The sequence below is a fragment of the Cheilinus undulatus genome, linkage group 15 (assembly GCF_018320785.1).
Source record: "Cheilinus undulatus linkage group 15, ASM1832078v1, whole genome shotgun sequence".
NCBI lineage: Eukaryota > Metazoa > Chordata > Actinopteri > Labriformes > Labridae > Cheilinus > Cheilinus undulatus.
The window spans coordinates 33215466-33235092 of record NC_054879.1 but is presented as its reverse complement, the minus strand read 5'-3'; the positions used below and the strand labels follow the sequence as shown (position 1 = coordinate 33235092).

General features: G+C 39.3%; 1 protein-coding gene across 1 annotated transcript; it reads right to left on the bottom strand.

Annotated features, from left to right (window-relative positions):
- Nucleotides 1-962: 962 nt before the first annotated feature.
- gpr183a (G protein-coupled receptor 183a) lies at nucleotides 963-10041 on the bottom strand. The gene is made up of 2 exons (XM_041807895.1): nucleotides 9678-10041; nucleotides 963-4488 (listed from the first exon to the last, which is right to left on the bottom strand). Exon 2 carries the CDS (start codon nucleotides 4462-4464, stop codon nucleotides 3340-3342), a length of 1125 nt encoding a protein of 374 aa, XP_041663829.1. The 5' UTR covers nucleotides 4465-4488; nucleotides 9678-10041; the 3' UTR covers nucleotides 963-3339.
- Nucleotides 10042-19627: the final 9586 nt, after the last annotated feature.

The following is a 19627-nucleotide window of genomic DNA, read 5'->3' as shown; positions in this document are numbered from 1 at the left end:
CGCGATGACATGTGAAAGTCAGATGGAGTGTATGAAGGGAAGAATGCCAGTTAAGGTAGGAGGAAACTCAGTAAATAAAAGCTCAAGGTGGACTTACACACTGCAGTCATCACAAAATTTCTAGATGTATATTGGTCTGATCCATAAACAGAGATCTTAAAGGGGATCAAAATTACAGATGACTTAGTACTGCAGATGTAGAGAGGCTTGAGTCTTCAGGAGTCCTGTACTGAGTTTAGAGACTAGCTGCACCCTTTTAACAGCTTTTCACCACCATTTCGTAATAAACATTCTTACAATGGAAAGGTGATGATTCTACAAGATGGCGCTTTTATATAAACAACAGGATCTGGCACCTGCTTGAGGGGCTGTTTCCTCAATTCAGTTTTTTGTCAATGCAATACATATTTAGGAACCAATACTGGTACCAAATAAAGAGTCATTAAGGAGTCAAAAGATTAGCTCTTGTTACTGAGCTGAGACAAATGAGCAGGATCTCTAAAATGAGTTAGATTTCCGATAGCAATACATGAGACTAGATGGACATCCGTGTGGAAACACAAGCAAGATCAGGGTTTACTGTGCCAAAACCATAATAAACTGCACTGAACCAAACCAGATAACTTGGTGGAAGCTAACCATACACCTAACCTGACACGCCAGATGGATGTGTTTCACACATCCATCTGGTAAACCTCGCATGCACAGCGTTTGGGAAAGGGCAGAGCCTTTGAAAAAAAAAAACTTGGAGTGTGGTTGGATGAACGTTCTGTCTTTCACATCTTTATGGGCCAATCAGAGCAACAACAAACTCACTGCTGTTCTTTGTTTTTCTTTTAACGAAGAAATGTCATCAATTTCTGATAAAACTGGCACTTTAGCAGCATTCACGCTAATGTCTTCGGCCATAATTGCACCGGCCTCTTGTTGCTGCTTGCATACATCACGACTCCGCCGTGCCCAAAAGTACTGCCCCTTGTCACTAATTGGTCCTGTCACTTTCTAACTGGGCCCAATTGGTTCAGACGGGAGCTTTGCAAGATGGATTCACCAGTGAGAAACATAGACACAGGCATATCCATCTGGTTGGCAAGGTTACCATACGCCAGCATCCTCTGATTTCGCTACTCAAAACTTTCGTATGAGACTTTAAATCAGTGTCTGCAACTGCGTCTCTGCAAGCTTTTTAAACTGTCTGCCTGAACCTGCTGAGCCCTGAGATATTATCAAGTGTTTTGTCTCACCTGGACTAATTGTCTTAAAAAGCTTGTAAAATATCAACCCTGTGGTGCACAGTTGAGCTCTAAACATCCTTTTTTAAGGACAACCTGAGCTTTAAAAAAGTTTGCTAGAGTACTGTCACTTGATTTTTTTTTTTAAGCTATGGGACTGGAAAGAATAAAGAAAAACCTAAACAGAAACTAAACCAACGATTTGTATTAGTGCCACAAACAATATTGACTTCAATTTTCTTTTACACAAACTTGTTCTCATAAATTGGGGAACAGAAGTGGAAAAAATCATCATTCAGTGACAAAAAGTCCTCAAAATACTCACATATTTACATTAAAAAAAATCCTTCCGCTTCTTTGTGTTAGCTCTATTTCTGCCAAAGCAGTTCCCGTCTGCAGAGACGTGGAGGTCCACATCACAGACTCTCTGTCTCTTATGAGCTATTCAGGCTGTCTCCTAAGTTTAAAGACGTGCAAGCTTTGGCAAAATATGACACAATGATGCATTATGAGATACAAAATAGATAATATGGTGGTAGCATTAGCCGCTAGCAGCACAAAGCATCAAATAATGGATAACGAAATTTATAAAAAGATGTACATTTTTGGAGTTACTGGTATAAATTTAATCTTTAAAGACCCCGGAAAGTCACATAAGTTTCAGGCTAGATAGAAAAGCCTCTGTAAGGTCTATAAAGACAAGGATACTGGCATTAGGACAGAAAATCAGAGGAAAAAAGTAAGTGCTTTGATTTATGGTTCAAAAGTTATGTAACCTTTGTAACATGCGTCTCTACTTGTCGTATATAACAACATTGGTCACAGACATAAATTTGTCACTATATTAGAGCCTCCAAAGTCGTTCAAGATTGTTTTCTACCCAATTTCTCACAGTTGTAAACAGCATTACCAGAATTTTGACAGCGTTTCTCTATGCAGAAATCCTTTCCTGCCCCATCTGGAGTTCTTTTGCTGTGATATGACATCATCTGCAAACAACTTGGTTTTAACTCAGTTTAATACAGCTAGTAATACAAATGACATGAAACAAAATGGGCGTTGAAACACCACATTAGCTTTAAAACAATTTAATTCCTCAGCTAGTTCTGATGCAGCCTTCAGTGTAAGCTACCATATGCTTCAAAACACAATAAAAAGATGTCAAGCCTTTAATGTACATCATATTAGATTTCAAATACTTTTAAATCCACTGTTCAAGTGTTTCATGAGCAAAGAAAAATGTGTGTTAATCCACGAGGATGTACAATGCATCACAGGAAATAATACTGAATGTACAATAAGCTGCAGCCCCAGAAAGGTGAATGTTACAGCAGACAATTCCTACTGTTTCCCAAACCAGCTAAGGTTGATTAATCCTAAGGACTCTAATACAGTTAGTCTCTCTTTCCTGAGATATTAGAACTGTGTCCTGCAGGGAAACTTGAGGTAAGAATAAGCAAGATTCTTTAGTATAAAGCTCATATCTACTAACACAAACATCTCAGTTCACAGTTGAAGCTTTCCAAGGACGGCACAAATTGTGAGGTCTTTCTTTGATGCATATTTGGAGTTGCTGTTTTCAAAAGATTTTGTCTCATTTTACTGGCCTTTCCCAACATGCTTTACACCTTTACAGGTAAAACGTTAAGCAGTGCAACAATGGGATGTAATGTAAGCCCATAGTTCAGCTGCAGAAATGGGGATGCTACTTTCAATAGCTGTTCAATCTTTGTCTTATTTCCCTTTCCACTTCCAAAATTCTCTACCCCAACAGGGATCAGTTTATGTGCAGCAGAAAAGCATACTTTATGAGCATGAGCCCAGCTTTCTTTCCTTAAGACATTAATCTCTGCTTTTCCTGAGAAAGTCCCCAATATCCATAAGAAAATGTAAGCACAGGAAGTCATTCTGTTGATGCCCTTTTAAATCCGTCCCTTGTGTCCACTAATCCGGTCAAGAAGAGCTGAATTCCTGCGGTTTCAGATGCTGAGTAGCTGCAGGAAGTCCCTGATGCCAAAAGAGCGTAATATTATTTGTCCGGTGTTGATTTAAGTAGGCCCAAGCCTAAAAGGGTCCCCTCATCTTGTGGAAACTTTAGCTGCCTCACTCACTCATGCAGGCGGGATCTTCTGTCCGTGGGTCTTTCAGTTGTGGAACTGGTAAGTTGAATCTTGTTGCCGTCGATAAAATCCTTAGACGAGCCTTCAGGTGACGTCCTCACTGCGCTGGAGTAGGACATGCTGACCGGAAGCTTCAGCAGCTTCATTAGTTTCCTCTTGTAGCCTTTACAAGCAAAGAAGTAGATAAAAGGATCCAGGCAGGAGTTGAGGTTCATCAGACACACGGTGATGTGCAGCGATATCTGGAAGGCAGTAAGCTCTGCGCAGTCTGGTTTGTACATCAACTTGCGAATCATGTACTGCAGGATGTCGATGTGATAGGGACTGTAGCAGATGACAAACACCAGAGTCACACAGCAGATCACGCCAATTGCTTTGCGGCTACGACCAGACTTTTCTGTCAGGTGGTTGTTCTTGGCTGTGTGGCGAAGTTTGCAGCACAAGAAGGAGTAACACACAAGAATGGTCACCACAGGGATGCCATAACCCAGGAGGACGGCGCCAATCAGCGTGGGAGCAATGTTGCCAACCTTCTCGAAGTTTGGGTACTCCATACAGGTGATATAGCCACCCGATTCAACCTCAGTCATAGGGCTGCCTAGAAGAGGGAGAGTCTGCACCAGGACCAACAGCCACACACCGATGCAGATGTAGCGAACGTTGCTGACTTTCCTGAGTCGGGCGTAACGTAGAGGCAGGACGACGGCGATGAAACGATCCACGCTGAGACAGGTCATGAAATTAACCCCAGCGTAAGTGTTAATGTAGAAAGCGAGGCCTGAAATCTTACACAGCGCCTCGCCCAGAGGCCAGTGGAATCCTAGAGCATAGTACGCAATCCTCAAAGGCAGAGAGAGGGTGAAGAGGATGTCCGAGATGACCAGGTTAAGAGAGTACAAGGTGGTAGAGTTCATCTTTTTCAGATTGGGGCGTATGACATGCAACGCAAGGCAGTTACCCAGAAGTCCAACAATGAATATAAGGGAATAGAAAAGAGGCAAGAGGACTCTGGCATAGTCCCGGTGGTCATAGAGGGTTTCACATGAAGTGTTGCTGGAGTTATTATTGGTGGATGACTGGACGGTAGGTTGGAGCACAGTGGCAGAACCCATCTTGATATTTCTGGAGCCAAAAATCTGCAAGAAAGTAAAAAATATATATATTAAAACTTTATTCAGCTTTGTTCTGTTTCTAACTTCTTTGGTAAATGAATCACACAAGGTGTACTGGACATGTGTATTTAAGAGGAAGTAAAATCAGACGTGTTAGTTTTGAAAGAAAACACTCTAAGTCTATGTGGAAATGAAACTTGTTCGGGGTAGTCCAACCCTGGCACAAGAGAGAGCACGTGTAGGGTGAGACAATCATGAAACCTTGCTTTCGAAAAGAAAGAGAAGTTGCAGTGTGTCATAACTTCATTTAGTGGGTTTCTTCTAACACAAGGAATGAGTATCACTGTGAAAGCCCCCAAAAAACAAGAAAACAAGAAATGATTTTAATATTCTACCTTTCTTAAAGACTATCCAAAAATGAAGGTTGTAATTATTTTTTTTTAATCCTCAACAAAGATTTCAAGGGCCCATGAAAAGAAATCATATTTGGCCCCTCCACCTCCACCAGAGCCTCAGCTAACCCTGCAATATTTCTACAGACCTGTTTTACATCTGATGTCATAGTCCATCCCTGCCTGGACAGCAAAAGGTGCATGCTACATACTGAATCCTTGTGCTAGAGAAATTTTCCTGTTGACAAATTCCCTGCAGTAATGCAGTGCTTAACAAATGTTTTAGACCACCCTAACCCTAACATAAAGTAAGGTTTATGCCACAGGTACCCTAAATTAACAGCACTGGTGATTACCAGTGGTTAATACACCAATATGTAGAAGCTCTTTAACTGAAATGATATTTTCAATGCTAAAATATAATTATTATTGTTGTCAATGAATTTTCAAATTTACTGATTTACAAAAAAACTGAAAAATAGTAAAGCACATTAAAAAATGTTGATTAAAATGTCAAACTATAGTTATATACTTGCATTCCTGAACAGAAAAATGAGTTTTAGTGGTTGAATGTTATGCTTGATTTATTTCTGACTCCTCAGAGAAGCCCAGTGAGCCGGCTCAAATTTGGGTGAATTCAGTTTGAAATTCCTCATTCCTGTTCAAAATGGTAAAACGTGGAGAGCTCACTGAAAATGAAAAAGTCCGCATTAAAGCACTTCATGATGCTGGATGGTCTTTGAGACAAATATGACAGGTGGTCTAATAAATTTGTTAAGCATTGTATATATGCACATAATTAGCGTAATCATGTAGTGTTCCTACATGTTATTTCCTGCCTTATCGAAATAGAGGCAAAAAGCACCCAAATATTTTAAGTCTGAATTTACTATTCCATCTAAATTTATAAATCTTACCTTGCTACCACTTTAAATTACCACAAGTTTGTGTTGCAAACTTTACTTAAGTTTAAATGAAACAATAACAATATCTTAAGCCAATTAAAATATGCATCTTTTCCTGTTGTTATCATTTTTTAGCTTAAAAGTTTTTGGGTTTTTGTAGATTTAATAATCTTGATACCCTCTTTCCGCCTATTTAACTTTTCTAATGACTGACAATGGCTTAGTAGGAAACAAATCCAAGGATTAGGTTTGTTTTTTTCACTTTCACCATAGGGGTCTAGAGTAGTGATGCCCACCACCACACCTATGCTCTCAGCTAGCTCTAATGATTCTGGTTCAGAGCATGTGAATTCTCAGCTGACGCCTAGGAGGAACTAACATAAAGGTCAAATGCAAAAAAGCAAAAGGTTTTTTCTGAAACCAAACCCTCCCACTCTGTTATTTAACATTGTTTGACATCACCCTCTCTGCTGAATGAAACACCCATTGTTATGGTTGCGTGATAAGAAACAGCCACAAGTTTTGGGACAAATTCCCCAACTCTTATGGGAAATTATGAGACATCACACACATTAAGAGAGAAACCCCTGGTCTTTTTGATGACATTTCTTCATTGTAAACATCTTTTTTTTAATCTGAGGTTTGTTACATGCTTAGTTTGGATAGTATTTTTGAACATAAAATATACTACAACCAAGTGGACACATTTTTAAGACTGGATAAGGCCTATTTAGATATGAAAAGTTTATTTTGAGATATTCATCAGTACTAGAACTTGTGTCAGACCTTCAGTTGGTGGGTTTTTTTTTTATCTTCCTTGTGGGCTTAATGATACATCTTATCTCTTTTCTGATTTTGTTCTGTGAAGGCAGCTTTTTTCTTGCATGGTAATGTAGTGGTTAGCACTGCTGACTCAGTCCAAGAAGGTTGATAGGGATCTTCCTATATAGAGGTCACGTGTTCTCCTTGGGCATGCGTAGGCTCTCGCCAGGTACTAAAGCTTCCCCAACAGTCCAAGAACATGCTCATGGACTCACTGGTGACTCTAAATTGCCCGTAGTTGTGAGTGTGATTGTTTGTTTGACTTTATGTGTCAGCCCTGTGATTGACTGGTGACCAGTACGGAGTTTACTGGTTTCTAACCCAGTGGAAGCTGGGATTGGCTTAAAAATGGAAGAGTGTAAAAAGAGAATTGGCTCCGCATGGGACAAGCAGTATAGATACTGAAAAGATGAATGTGTGGGTGTGTTTTCTAGAAAAAATCTCATCTTTCTTTCTACTAACAGTCATCGATACTAGGGGTTCTCAGATGGTGTGGCAAGGTACCCTGGTGTACCTTGAGGCAAGTCTAGTGTGCCATAGGAATATGCATAGCCATATGTTATTACTATAACCATACAGCAACTACCTTAACCGGTGCAAAGAGGCTATTTTGCATGGATATCAGCATGGTGTGTCTTGAGATTTTGGCCTGACGTTGGGTGATATCTGGGCAAATAAAGTGTTGAAAACCACTCATTGAAAATCTTTGCATGGAAATTGTATGTTTCCAAACACTATGATGACCAGGCATTAAAAAATGACTGTACAGGCTTGTGCAGACTTAATGTTGCACCTTTTATCAACCCAGCCCACCTCCACACCTACAGGCTTTGCATGGCACTGATTGTAGTGGGGCTTCAAAATGAACACAAATGGAAGTTTGTATTGGTAATGAGGCGGTCTGATAATGTCATTTCAAACTTTGATTTGGTACCAGTATCAATCCATTTTGGTACCTATTTTGATAGCTCAGGAAAAAAAATAGAAATCTCTGGCACTCAGTTTAGGCTTTCTGTTCTTCTTAATAAGCAGAAAACTGGCACTGTTTTAGTACTGAAACGGTTGCATATTTTTGTGCCATTGAAACAATCTACATGAGTCTGCGTGCAGTTTAAATGAAATAATTTCACCCCCTTTTTTGATAAGATATATGTCCTGTTTGTCTGTATCTTTATATTATCTATATATCTTGTTTTTCGATACTGCGCATATAACATCTCATTCTTATGCACCATTGTTGCGATATTTTCATTTCATACTATTCCTGTGTGCGTAGCTGACTGCTTTTAAGTTTACCCTGTCACTTTACACAACATATATCATTTAAATTGCTACTGATTGCACAGAATGTTAATTATATATACCTCCTGTCCTTTTTAATGACAATTTTAGATTATGTTGCTTGTTTGCAGTCAATTCTGGTTTTTTTTAACCACCTTTTCTTTTGTTGTGTTGCTGCAATGCCAGAATTTGTCTCATCATAACTTATCATATATTTTCTAAAATGTCTGTTTTTGACACTGACGCTACACTGATCATTGAATTTTCAATGCTTACATCATTTTGAAACACTAAAACTGAATCCAAGTGGAGAAAATTTCAACCACTTCAAAAGGGAGGACGTTCAGCCCAACCTGTGCTGTTAAATACCCGTGATGGTTTCATGTGGTGTATGGAGCCATCTTGTGGTTGTTTTCATGTCAAACCCAACACGTGGCTAAATTTCACCCTCCCCTTTGCCTTGGTTTCCCACTAACTGATGCTTTGAGCAATCAAGTTGCACAATTCCTGAAAGCAAAAGGTGAAAGTAAAGTTCAAGACACAAAATCAGTCAGATCTGATAAGCTCTAATAAAACTGTGATTCTACATAACTCCCTTATTACTGAGAAATGTTTATGTTTGCTTGTTTTTGACTTATAAAGACACTGGTTAATGTCAAAACACCAACCACTAGTTTCAGTAAAACTGAGTGCACAACTGTCCTTCTCAGTTACTAACCCAATGGTATGCAGTAACTTGCGTCTCTGACTCATAAGACATCTCTGCTGTTTTTGCTGTTAAAAGTGACATGAAGGAAGTCTGTGAACAATAACATTGGATTCTGGACGCAGCTGCGGCACACTCAAGCTTACTCTGCGACAACAAAGGAAGAAAAAAACGTGGCGATGAGAGATGAGTGTGTAATGTGAGGAAGTCGGCTTCCCCGGGGTACTCAGCCTTAGAATGGCAGGCAGTTGGAAAGTTACATTGTTGGAGCAAAACTGACACCACCCTGCAGCTATGGCTGCATCCTCCAGCACATGGTGCAGCAGAGAAACTTGTTTCCTGGCACATTAACACAGATGGTATTTAGGGCAAATATGTGGAGACACTGTATCTAATGCATTTAATAAGGAAATTGGTTTAATACTTAAATTTCACAAAATCTAACTGAATATAAATCCATCTTTTAAGGCAAGGACTTTTAAAGAAATGAACCAAAAACACCTAAAGTGTTGGGGGAAGCTCTTATTTTTAACACTACAACAATGATTCATTGCTCTATCTATGACTACTTAAATGACTTTTGCAAAGAAGGCAGAATCTTTTTTATGCAACTATTATGCTCTAATTATGAACTATGAAGAATAAAGTAGTAAAAATGTCACTCATTTCCAGGCTACTTTACATGCAAATTAAAATTCATAGTTGTTTTCCAGGCTTTTGCATGCAGTAGATTAAAAAAGAAACACATCTAACACTGCAAAATGCAAATTTAGGTTAGTTTATTTGTCTATTTTCTGGTTTAAAAATATCTTATTACCTTTAGATACAGGGTGACAACACATAAGCATCTTATTTCAAGATATTGCACGCAAAATAAGGCCTGTATTGACTGTAATATGTGCAATTAGCTACCAATTAAATAAGAAAATGTACTTAAAGATGATATCTTTCAAATGAATGTGCTTTAAGGGGTTATGAGATGTTTGGAGTTGAAAATGGGCAAAAGCACCCGCTAAGATTTGACTTTCCACAGAGTAAACTACACATAAGTAAAGTTTCTAAGATAATATTCACCTTTTGAAAGTGTAAAATTGAAAAAATACTCACCTAAAAGAAGGAATCTTAAGCTCAGCTTGATCCTGAAGACTCCACACTCGTCATGCCAAGTTTGTCTGACCTGTAGCCTCAGCTGTGTCCTGACGGCACTACCACACTGCCTTGAATGAGAACAGCATGACAAACAGAAATCAAGATCCGTATCTGCTGTTGGTAACCATAGTGACAAATATCCTGTTGTTGCGCTTGTTCTCTCCCTCTCTGCCCATGTGCACCTCTCTCACTTCTGCTCAGCCTTTCAAATGTTAGGTAAAACACTTTTGAAACACCTGTTGCGCCTAAGAAAATGTCATGCAACACCACAGTGATGCGTCTAATATTTCATTCGTCCCTTGTTGCAGATGAAGGTTTCAGCCATCTGTGTCACATTCTAGGAGAGGAACACTGAGGTTTCATACACATGGCAGCATGGTATCTGCCATGTGATTGTACTCTAGGGAGGATGTGGCTTCAGCTGCACTAACAAGATCATCCAGAGTGTGTAGCTGACACTTTTTTTTTTTTTTTTTTTTTTAAATAAAAATAACTTCACAATTTTCTTTACTCAAAAATCATTGAGGCATTTTCAGGTTTTTTTTCATTATTACATAAATGGTACATTGGAAAGTTCCCCTTTGCTCCAGAAGTACCTTGTTTCGATGTTTTGAGCTCAGAATGACTTTCAAAAAAGAAAAACCTCACTTGTGGTGCATTATGAAACACAAACATGATTTCTTCTGACTGATAAACAGTAAGTGGTAATTTTATTCCAAGCGTTAAATGTCACAGAATGTGTCATGATGACTTTCATCATGTTAAAAAACAAGAACTAATTAGTCAAAATGCTTTCTTATGTATGATTGGTTAAAGGTGAAGAGGAGTAAATTGAAACCCCCACATCCTGCATCCTATATGAGCGGGTGGATAACCCCCTCATATAAACTTCGCACAAAAAGTAAAGAAATTAGAGCTTGGTGGATTATTTCTTTGTTTTAAGAAAGCTTCTTGTAAATAAATCTTACAACACTGGAAAGCCTGTTTCTTTCCCTTTTAAATGGGGTCACATTTGTAAGAAAGAGGTATTTGTACGATGAGCAGCAAAGCTGAGTATGAAGGTTGTCAAATCTTCTCTACCAATAACAAGCAGCTTATTCTGCGATTGACTCTTTTTGATGACATGTTGGCAATTTAACAATTAATTCATTCAACACACAGGAGCCTCAGTTGTGTGAGGAAGAACCATACAACAGCCTGGTAACTCCTATTCATGCTGGTCACCAGCCTGGTCACACACTGCTGTGGGATGGCATGCAAGCTTTCTCTCTTATTAATTCACAAAATTTAGAGGAAGATATTCAGAGTCTTTAGTCCAGCACCTGCTCTCTTGATCCCATCCCTTCAAAACTGTTTAAAGCTGTCTCTCATTGTCTTATAAATGATATAGTCAGCATTATTAATACCTTTTGGCAGATTAGCATTTGTCCCTCTGCTCTAAAATGTGCTGTTATGACACGTGTTAAAAAAAGCAGATAAGATCCATTAATCATAAATCATTATAGACCATTCTCTAACCTCCCACTAATCTGCAAATTCTAGAAAACAGAGTTGTTTTCAACAAAGTCAACTATTATTTCTTTATTAATAATATAGAGACAGAGTTGCTCTGATAAGCATTCAAAAGTCAAAGTCAACCTAATAATGACTCAGCAGTCACCATGTTGCTCTGATGACCACTCAACAGTCACAGAGTCACTTTGATGACAACAGTCACTGCTGTAACTTTTTTGCTGTAATACACTTGTTCTTCCCAGTGCCATGAAAAAGTATTTGCCCCCTTTCTGTTTCCTCAGTTTTGCATATTTATCACACATGTTTCGGATCATCAAACCAATTTTTATATTTCACAAAGACAACCCAAGTAAATAGAAAATGCAGTGTCTGGATGATTATTTAATTTTTTTAAGGGGGGAAATCTGGCCCTATGTGAAAAAGTAATTGCCCCCATTGTTAAATCATGAGTTAACTGTGATTAACCACAGTTTTTGGAAAGCTGAGTTCAATTTCACTGGCCGCAACCAGGCCTGATTACCACCATATTTGTTGAATCAAGAAATCACTTAAATAGAAGGTGTCAGACAAAGTGAAGTAGGCTACAAGAGCTCAGAAAAAAAAAACAAAAAAAAAACGCATCATGCCACTATCCAAAAAAAAAAAAAAAAAAAAAATCAAGAACAAATGAGAGACAAATTGATTTAAATCGATCAGTCTGGAAAAGGTTACAAAGCCATTTCCAAGGCTTTGGGACTCCAGCAAACCACGGTCAAAGCCATTATCCACAAATGGAGAAAACTGGGAACAGCGGTGAACCTTCCCAGGAATGGTCGGCCAACCAAAATGACTCCAAGAGTGCAACAATGACTCATCCAGGAGGTCACAAAAGAACCCAGAATGACATCCAAAGAACTGTAGGCCTCACTGGCCTCAGTTAAGGTCGGAGTTCATGACTCAACCATAAGAAAGACACTGGGCAAAAATTGCATCATGAGAGAATTCCAAGGCCAAAACCACTGCTGACAAAACAGAACACAAAGGCTCGTCTCACATTTGCCAAAAAACACCCTGATGATCCCCAAGACTTTTGGAGAAATATTCTGTGGACTGACAGGACACAAGTTGAACTTTTTAGACAGTGTGCGGCCCGTTACATCTGGCATAAAAAGACCACAGCATTTGATAAAAAGAACATCATGCCAACAGTCAAACATGGTGGTGGCAGTGTGATGGTCTGGGGCTGCTTTGCTGCTTCAGGATCTGGACCACTTGCTGTGATTGATGGAACAATGAATCCTGCTGTCTACCAGAAAATCCTGAAGGCCAACTTTCAGCCATCTGTTCCTGCCCTCAAGCTTAAGCATTTTTGGGTTATGCAGCAGGACAACGACCACAAACATACCAGCAAGTCCACCTCTGAATGACTCAAGAAAAACACAATCAAGTTTTTTGAGTGGCCAAGTCAAAGTCCAGACTTGAATCCAACCCTCCAATATGGCTGAGTTAAAACAATTCTGTGAAGAAGAGTGGGCCAAAATGTCTCCACAGGGATGCCAAAGACTCATCAGCAGTTATCACAAACGCTTGATTTCAGTTATTGCTGCCAAGGGTGGAAAAACCAGTTATTAAGTTCAGGGGGCAATGTCTTTTTCACACAGGGCCAGATAGGTTTGGATTGTTTTACCCCCTTAAAAAAATAATCATTCAGACACTGCATTTTCTATTTACTTGTGTTGTCTTTGTGAGATATAAAAATTGGTTTGATGATCCAAAACATTTAAGTGTGATAAATATGGAAAAAACTGAGGAATCAGAAAGAGGGCAAATACTTTTTCACAGTACTGTACCTCTGTTTCTGTTTTTATTGTTAGATTTTACTGCACTACAACCGCTTTTTGTACTCTGTATTGGTGCATTTCACATGCCTCATGTATTAGTCTCCACCAGGTTAGATTACTGTAATGCACTAGAAATGCCATACGTCCAAAACAATCACTCAGCAGGCTCCATTTAATCCTAACATGCTCTAGGAAATTTGATCAGATCACTCCAGCCCTATGTCTTGTCTCTGAAGTGTTTTTATGATTGTGGAAATAATTGTTAATTCTTTTAAACTCTCAGTGTGAAGCACATTGAGCTGTCCTTAATGAAATGTGCTCTATAAATAGAGTTGCTTGCTTGCATTCTTCAACCTGCATTTGTCGCATTTGTCAGTGTGGTTGTGTTGGTCACTCTGGCACGAACAGCACGCCCAAGCTGATCCCACAAGTGTTCAGTGGGGTTGAGTTCAGGACTGCTGGCAGGCCATACCATCCACTCCACTCCCAAATTCTGGAGGTAGTCTCTGATAAACCCTACTCTGTAGGAGGCGAACATTGTCATCTTGGAGGATCAGTTCCAGACTGTGGAAATGTGGGATTGCCACTGGTTGCAGAATCTCATCTCAGTATCTCTCCGCATTAGGTTTTCCTACAATGATGACAAGCCTCATTTTTCCAGTGATGGAGACGCTGCCCCACACCATCACACTGCCTCCACTAAAAGATGTTACTCTGTTGGTGTAACAATCATCATAGCGTTCTCCATGTCTTCTCCACATTTTGAACATATGATCCAACTGCTGTAGGCGATGTCTGGTCTTATTGCTGAACATAACGTTTCTCCACATGTTCAGGTTCTAGTGCAAATGTTACTGCTGTTGAAAAAATAAAGTCAGCACCTTTAAGGTGAAGTAAAGGATGGATGTGGTGAGTAAGCACGGCCTAGGGTACCATTTGGGTGGGTAACAGGATTGTAACAAGCCCCTGGTTGTGTTGTGGAAGTCCCAGGTGCCTGACAATCAACCAGTCACAGCCATATTCACTCCCCAGATGACCTAACAAGCATGTTTTTGGACCGTGTAAAGAAGCTAGAGTACCCAAAGAGAACCCCTGCATGCATAGATAAAAGGTTTGAAAGTACACCAAGAAGAAGACGAAAGGAAAAGAAAAACTATGGCGACCACTCTGTACTCTGTCTGTTAAATGTGTCAAAACTAGCCCACTCATCAGAGGTAGGCCTATTCAACCTTAACAAACTGCAATTCACATTCTTCAAATTATGACATCCAAGGTGCAGTATGAAGGCCTTAGTAGGAGGAAACTTGCTTTAATATATGTGGGTCTCAGGAGGCAGGGATATGTCAATGACCCCCAGTGCTTCTTCTAAAACTGACTGAAATGAATACTGGTGTCTCTTTAATACCTACCAAGGAAAAGAAGATCACTGCTGACAAGATAAAGAAACTCTTTATAGTAAGTTGTAACCTCTGGGCCACAGAGTAGGTGTCAAAACAGACACTTGACAACAGGAAACAGATATTTGAAAAATATCGATGACAGAGATTCATTGTTAGTGTGTTTGTGACATTGAAACGAAGTGTGATCTTTTTGTCAGAAAGCCCTGTCAATATGCACAGGACAAAGTCTGCAAATATGGGGCCTGAAAATCAACAAATCCTGAAAGTCTCTCACCAAAGCTATAAAAACAAAGTGACAGAGAGAAATAAGCAATGTAAAACATAAAGAATGTATTGTTATGCTGTGTTTTTTTTTGACATAGGTGTAACTGTGTGATAAAACATCTTCACAAACATCAATCAGAAGCTGCTGAACTCAGTCTGTAAATACCCATGTGGTTTTCACACCTTTCAATCACTCCCGCTCTTTTGGGTACATCTTTCAGCTGAATATCACCCTCAGGTGAGGGTTACACAAGCAAATGCAACGCATTTGAAAGCATGTGCGAGCAACTACTGGCACATGTTGTTATACCAGTAACTTTACTGATTTTTGGGCAAAAGTTACATCCTGTGTTTTCCGAAAGCTAAAAGCTGCTGAATTCAAAATGAAAGTAGCATAATCCATGTTTTATTGACAACAACCGCCCTTTGTTCAAAACAAGTCCGGCACTGAGGCAGAGGAAGTAGTTTAACTTCCTCGTGGCCTTGCCATGTGGGCCTGACTCACCAGGCCTCAGACGACCAGGTCACACCCAGCCCTGACAGACTTCAGGCATGGTAGTCTGCCATGTCTATTCATAGAACACAATGGAGCTGGATGCACCAGAAGAAGTCACTTACAGCGTCTTTACGCTCCATTACTTGGTCTTACTGTTACTGAGCTTTAGGAGGATATGACCAAGATAGCAAAGCGGATAGCCACAACAATTGTACACTTCATGAGAAAAGCATTAAACTCCCAGTTTAGCTAGTGCTATGAGGTTTATTTACAGATATGGAAGGAAATCAGATTTGACCACCAGGTCAAATCTCTGAGATTATGAGAAAAATGAATCTATAGACATCAGGGAAAGGGTTCTGAGTAGGCTGCAACATCCCCAGTTTTTTCTCTCAGTTGCTGCAATAAAAAAAAAGAATAAATGCAAGCAAATTGTTTATCTACATTGACTAACTCTAACATAGGATAGATACGGAAGAGTATTGGGGCCACTGAAAAAAAAAAATTTGAGACGAAATTTTTTTTTTCACTTGTGAGAAAAAAGTCAGAATTCTGAGAAAAAAGTCAGAATTCTGAGATTAAAGTCAGAATTCTGAGAAAAGTCAGAATTCTGAGATTAAAGTCAGAATTCTGAGTTTAAAGTCAGAATTCTGAGAAAAAAGTAAGAATTCTGAGATTAAAGTCAGAATTCTGAGTTTAAAGTCAGAATTCTGAGAAAAAAAGTCAGAAGCCTAACTTTATTCTTCAAATGAAAAAAAGTCTCAAAATTTTTTCTCAGAATTCTGACTTTAATCTCAGAATTCTGACTTTTTTTCTCACAAGTGAAAAAAAAAAAATTCGTCACAAATTTTTTTTTTTCAGTGGCCCCAATACTCTTTCATAGATAGAAGACATGCTGAAACAAAAGACAATTATTATGTTGCATTTAATAATGCCATTGAAAGCAGCCCAATTCCATTTACTTTAACTAAAACTTACAGTAAGCCTAACTTTGTTCTCTCTCTGTCTGTCTCTCCTTCAATGCATAATTTCTGTACAGTATCTGCAACATTTACAAGTGTTTATTGATAGTGTACAGGTTGTCTGCAATCATGTGAATGTAAACTGGAGGTCAGGCAGTGGGAGACAGCCATCAAGAAGGAGGGGGAGTGGAGTTGGTAAAGTTCTAAATAGACGTGTGCACTGCAGTTATCATTGGAATATCTCTACATTTCTGCATACCGAAACTGTCAAGATTTCTTTTTTTTTGTTACTACAAATTTATCCAGCATAGAGGTGATCAATATTGCAGATTTTTCAGTCCTGCAGAACTCCTAGTGTTTTGTGTCATCTGCCCAGATGAAGGGGGATAGGGGTCTAGAGGAGTCTTGTACTAAGATAAGAGGCTAGCTGAGCTCCTTTAATGTGTAAAAAAGTCCTCATTTTGTCACAAACAAACATTTAATTTGCTTTTTAATTTGAGCCACAGTTGCTTGCTCCTGTTTGAGTGTCAGCTTCCTTTCCTTCATCCTTTGTTGTTATTTAATCCACATTTAAAATGCCAAACTGTGACCAAATGAAGAGCCGTTTGAGAGCCAAACAGCCAGCTCTACTGAACTGAGCCAGATGATCTGTAACTCTTAAAAGAGATGGATTTCCCATCACAGTGACTGAGACTTGGCAGACATCAGCTGTGCTAACCCATAGAAAAACTGTATTGAACCAGACTGGACTGCTTCGGAGCAATGGACGGATTATGTGACACCACTTGTCCAGGCTTTAGACAGAGGCCTTTTCAATTCCTGCCCTCTGCTGTTTCTTTGTGAGGTTATTGAAACTTTTTTTGCCTGAATATTCAATTATTTCTAGGACACAAAAGTAGCTTCACTGTCTGCTCACACTGCAAACTTCCTTTATTCACACAAATCTGAACTTATTAAAATAAATGGAGTTTACTCGCCTAATTTTTGATTCGAAAAAATGAACTCCCTCCACTTGTGCACCAAATCCCGTGTATGTGTGCGCCCAAAAGGTGCGAGAGGGGGAGGGGTTGCCTTCCCTCACAACTAGCGTTTCAGTCAGTCGTGGAGAAACATGGCTGAGCTTGACTACATTGAGAGGATTTCTGCTTTGTATCTGCTGTGACAAAGTGGCAAGCAAAAGTTTTCAGAATTTACCGGGTAATCTGACCTCCTCCCTCTCTCTCCTCCAAGGAAGCTCCTTTTAATTCCTGTGCCAGTAGAGCAGACATGTTGTAGCAAAAGACAGATGCCACAAGTTTCTTAACCATTTTTCTGGTTAAATGAAAATTTAAAATTTGGCCTGACACTGCCGTTGGAGGTCAGATCTGACTTCCCTACATGACTAACAATAAGACTCATGATTGAACTAACTATGCAAAAAAATTCCTATTTTTCTTTTTTGATGCACAACTCTTAATAATATGAGGTTGTGTCTGCTCTACTGAATAATAACTGTAATAAAGAGAAGGTAACAACTCTGTAGAAAGGTGTGTGGTACAGAGCTTTGATCCTATCAGTGTTTTGAACATCCTGTGTGTGATAAAGGAAGTTAGTATGAGAAACTTTTAGAGGAAATCCTTTTGAGCTGTATCTGTTGAAAGTGTTTGTTGCCTTGGATGAACATTATTAGTCTGTCCCAACCTGAAAGTGACACTCTCACTTACATGTTGCTCAATTTGTTGGTAAATGTACCTGATAACGTCCGCCTCAGACGTAAGAGAGAATGGTTCAGTACATCCCTATCACATACTATAATTAAAGGGATACTTCAACATTTTGGCAAATTCGTCCATTGCCATAATTCCTATAGTCTTAGTAATAGGTTCGTTACCTTCAGCTGTCGGTGCAAGCTGTGTTTAGATCGGCCGCTGCCGAGTTCGGACCTGCTGTGCCAATCAATGTAAGCAGACAGTATTCCGGCTTTCCCTCATCAAACTCATCAAATACACAATCCAACAATTAAAAAACGCTCTCGTGAACAAGTTGTGACCTGTACATTCACCACGCTGTGAAATAATCATGGAACATTACGAGACGGAGATGTTTTAAAGCTAAAAGCAAAGCCGAAACTACACCCCAGACATGGCTGCTGCACTGTGTCACTCCGCCCAGTGGTTTACTCAAGAAATCGTTCTGAGTATTTGCTTCATGCGTCGTAATGTTACATAATTATACATTATTATTTCATAGTGTGGTGAATGTGCAGGTCAGGTGCAGTAAATGACATGGCTTGGATTCATTAATACATACTAAAGTTTTATCACTCTGTGACTGGCACATGCCTGTACCTCTCTACTACAGTCTAATCTATGAAGTCTTTCTGACTGGGTTTTCATCGGGGCATTTTGCAGCAAAGAATTGTGGTACTACTAGGTGATGAAAAGGGTGTCATAGTGTGACAGCAGGCCTCCCATCACGTGGATCAGATAAGATTGCAACAGTTTAACAGGAAATGGCCTGTTCTTCTTACTTCATCAGAAAAAACAGAAACACTGAGTTTGGTACAAAAATTCACACTGGACTGCCAACTTTGACTTTTGCGTCTACATTTACCCTTTTCTTTATGGTGTTTGACTCTATAATTTAGTGATATGGACTGGAAAATCCAGATTCAGAGAAAACAAACACATTATTCCTGTCTGCCTCAAGTTTGGTTAGTATACAATATGAACAAAAAAACTCTCACAATGATGTATAAAATGTGAAACACACATTTAGGTCACAGTGTGCAAGGGCAGGGACTCTGTAATTGTTTTAGCTCCAGTGGTGTGTCCAGACAGATGAGTAGGGGTGGCAGGGGCCCCTTGAAGTTTCATTGGCCACCCCTAGGTACCATCCTAAAGTTATAAACTATGACTGGCACTGTCTAAGAGGGGGGAATAATATCAGAATCAACTTAAATCAGTGTTGCTTTTCTTTCTTTCTTTTTTTTCGAACCCAATTTGCAAAAAAGTTGGGGCATTATGTAAAGTTTTTGCAAGCCATTTTAAACCTATATTGAATACAGCACTAAGATAAGATTTTTCATGTTCAAACTCATACACTTATTTTTCTTTTACAGTACATAATTCTACTTTTAATGCATGCAATATACTCCAAAAAAGTTGGGGCAGGAGCATGTCTACCACTGTATTACATCACCTTTACATCTTTCAACACTGTCTGGGGATTGCCAACACTAGTTGTTGAAGCACAGGAAGTGGAAACCTTTCTCATTCTTGCTTGATAAATATTAAGTTGCATAACAGTGCTGAATATCCATTGTCATATTTTGTGCGTCATAATACAACATGCATTTTCACTGGGGGAAAGGTTGGAACTGCGAGCATGCCAGTTTAGTACCTGCACTCTTTAACTGTGAAGCCATGCTGTTGTAACTTGTGCAGAATGTGGCTTTGACAATGTCATGCTG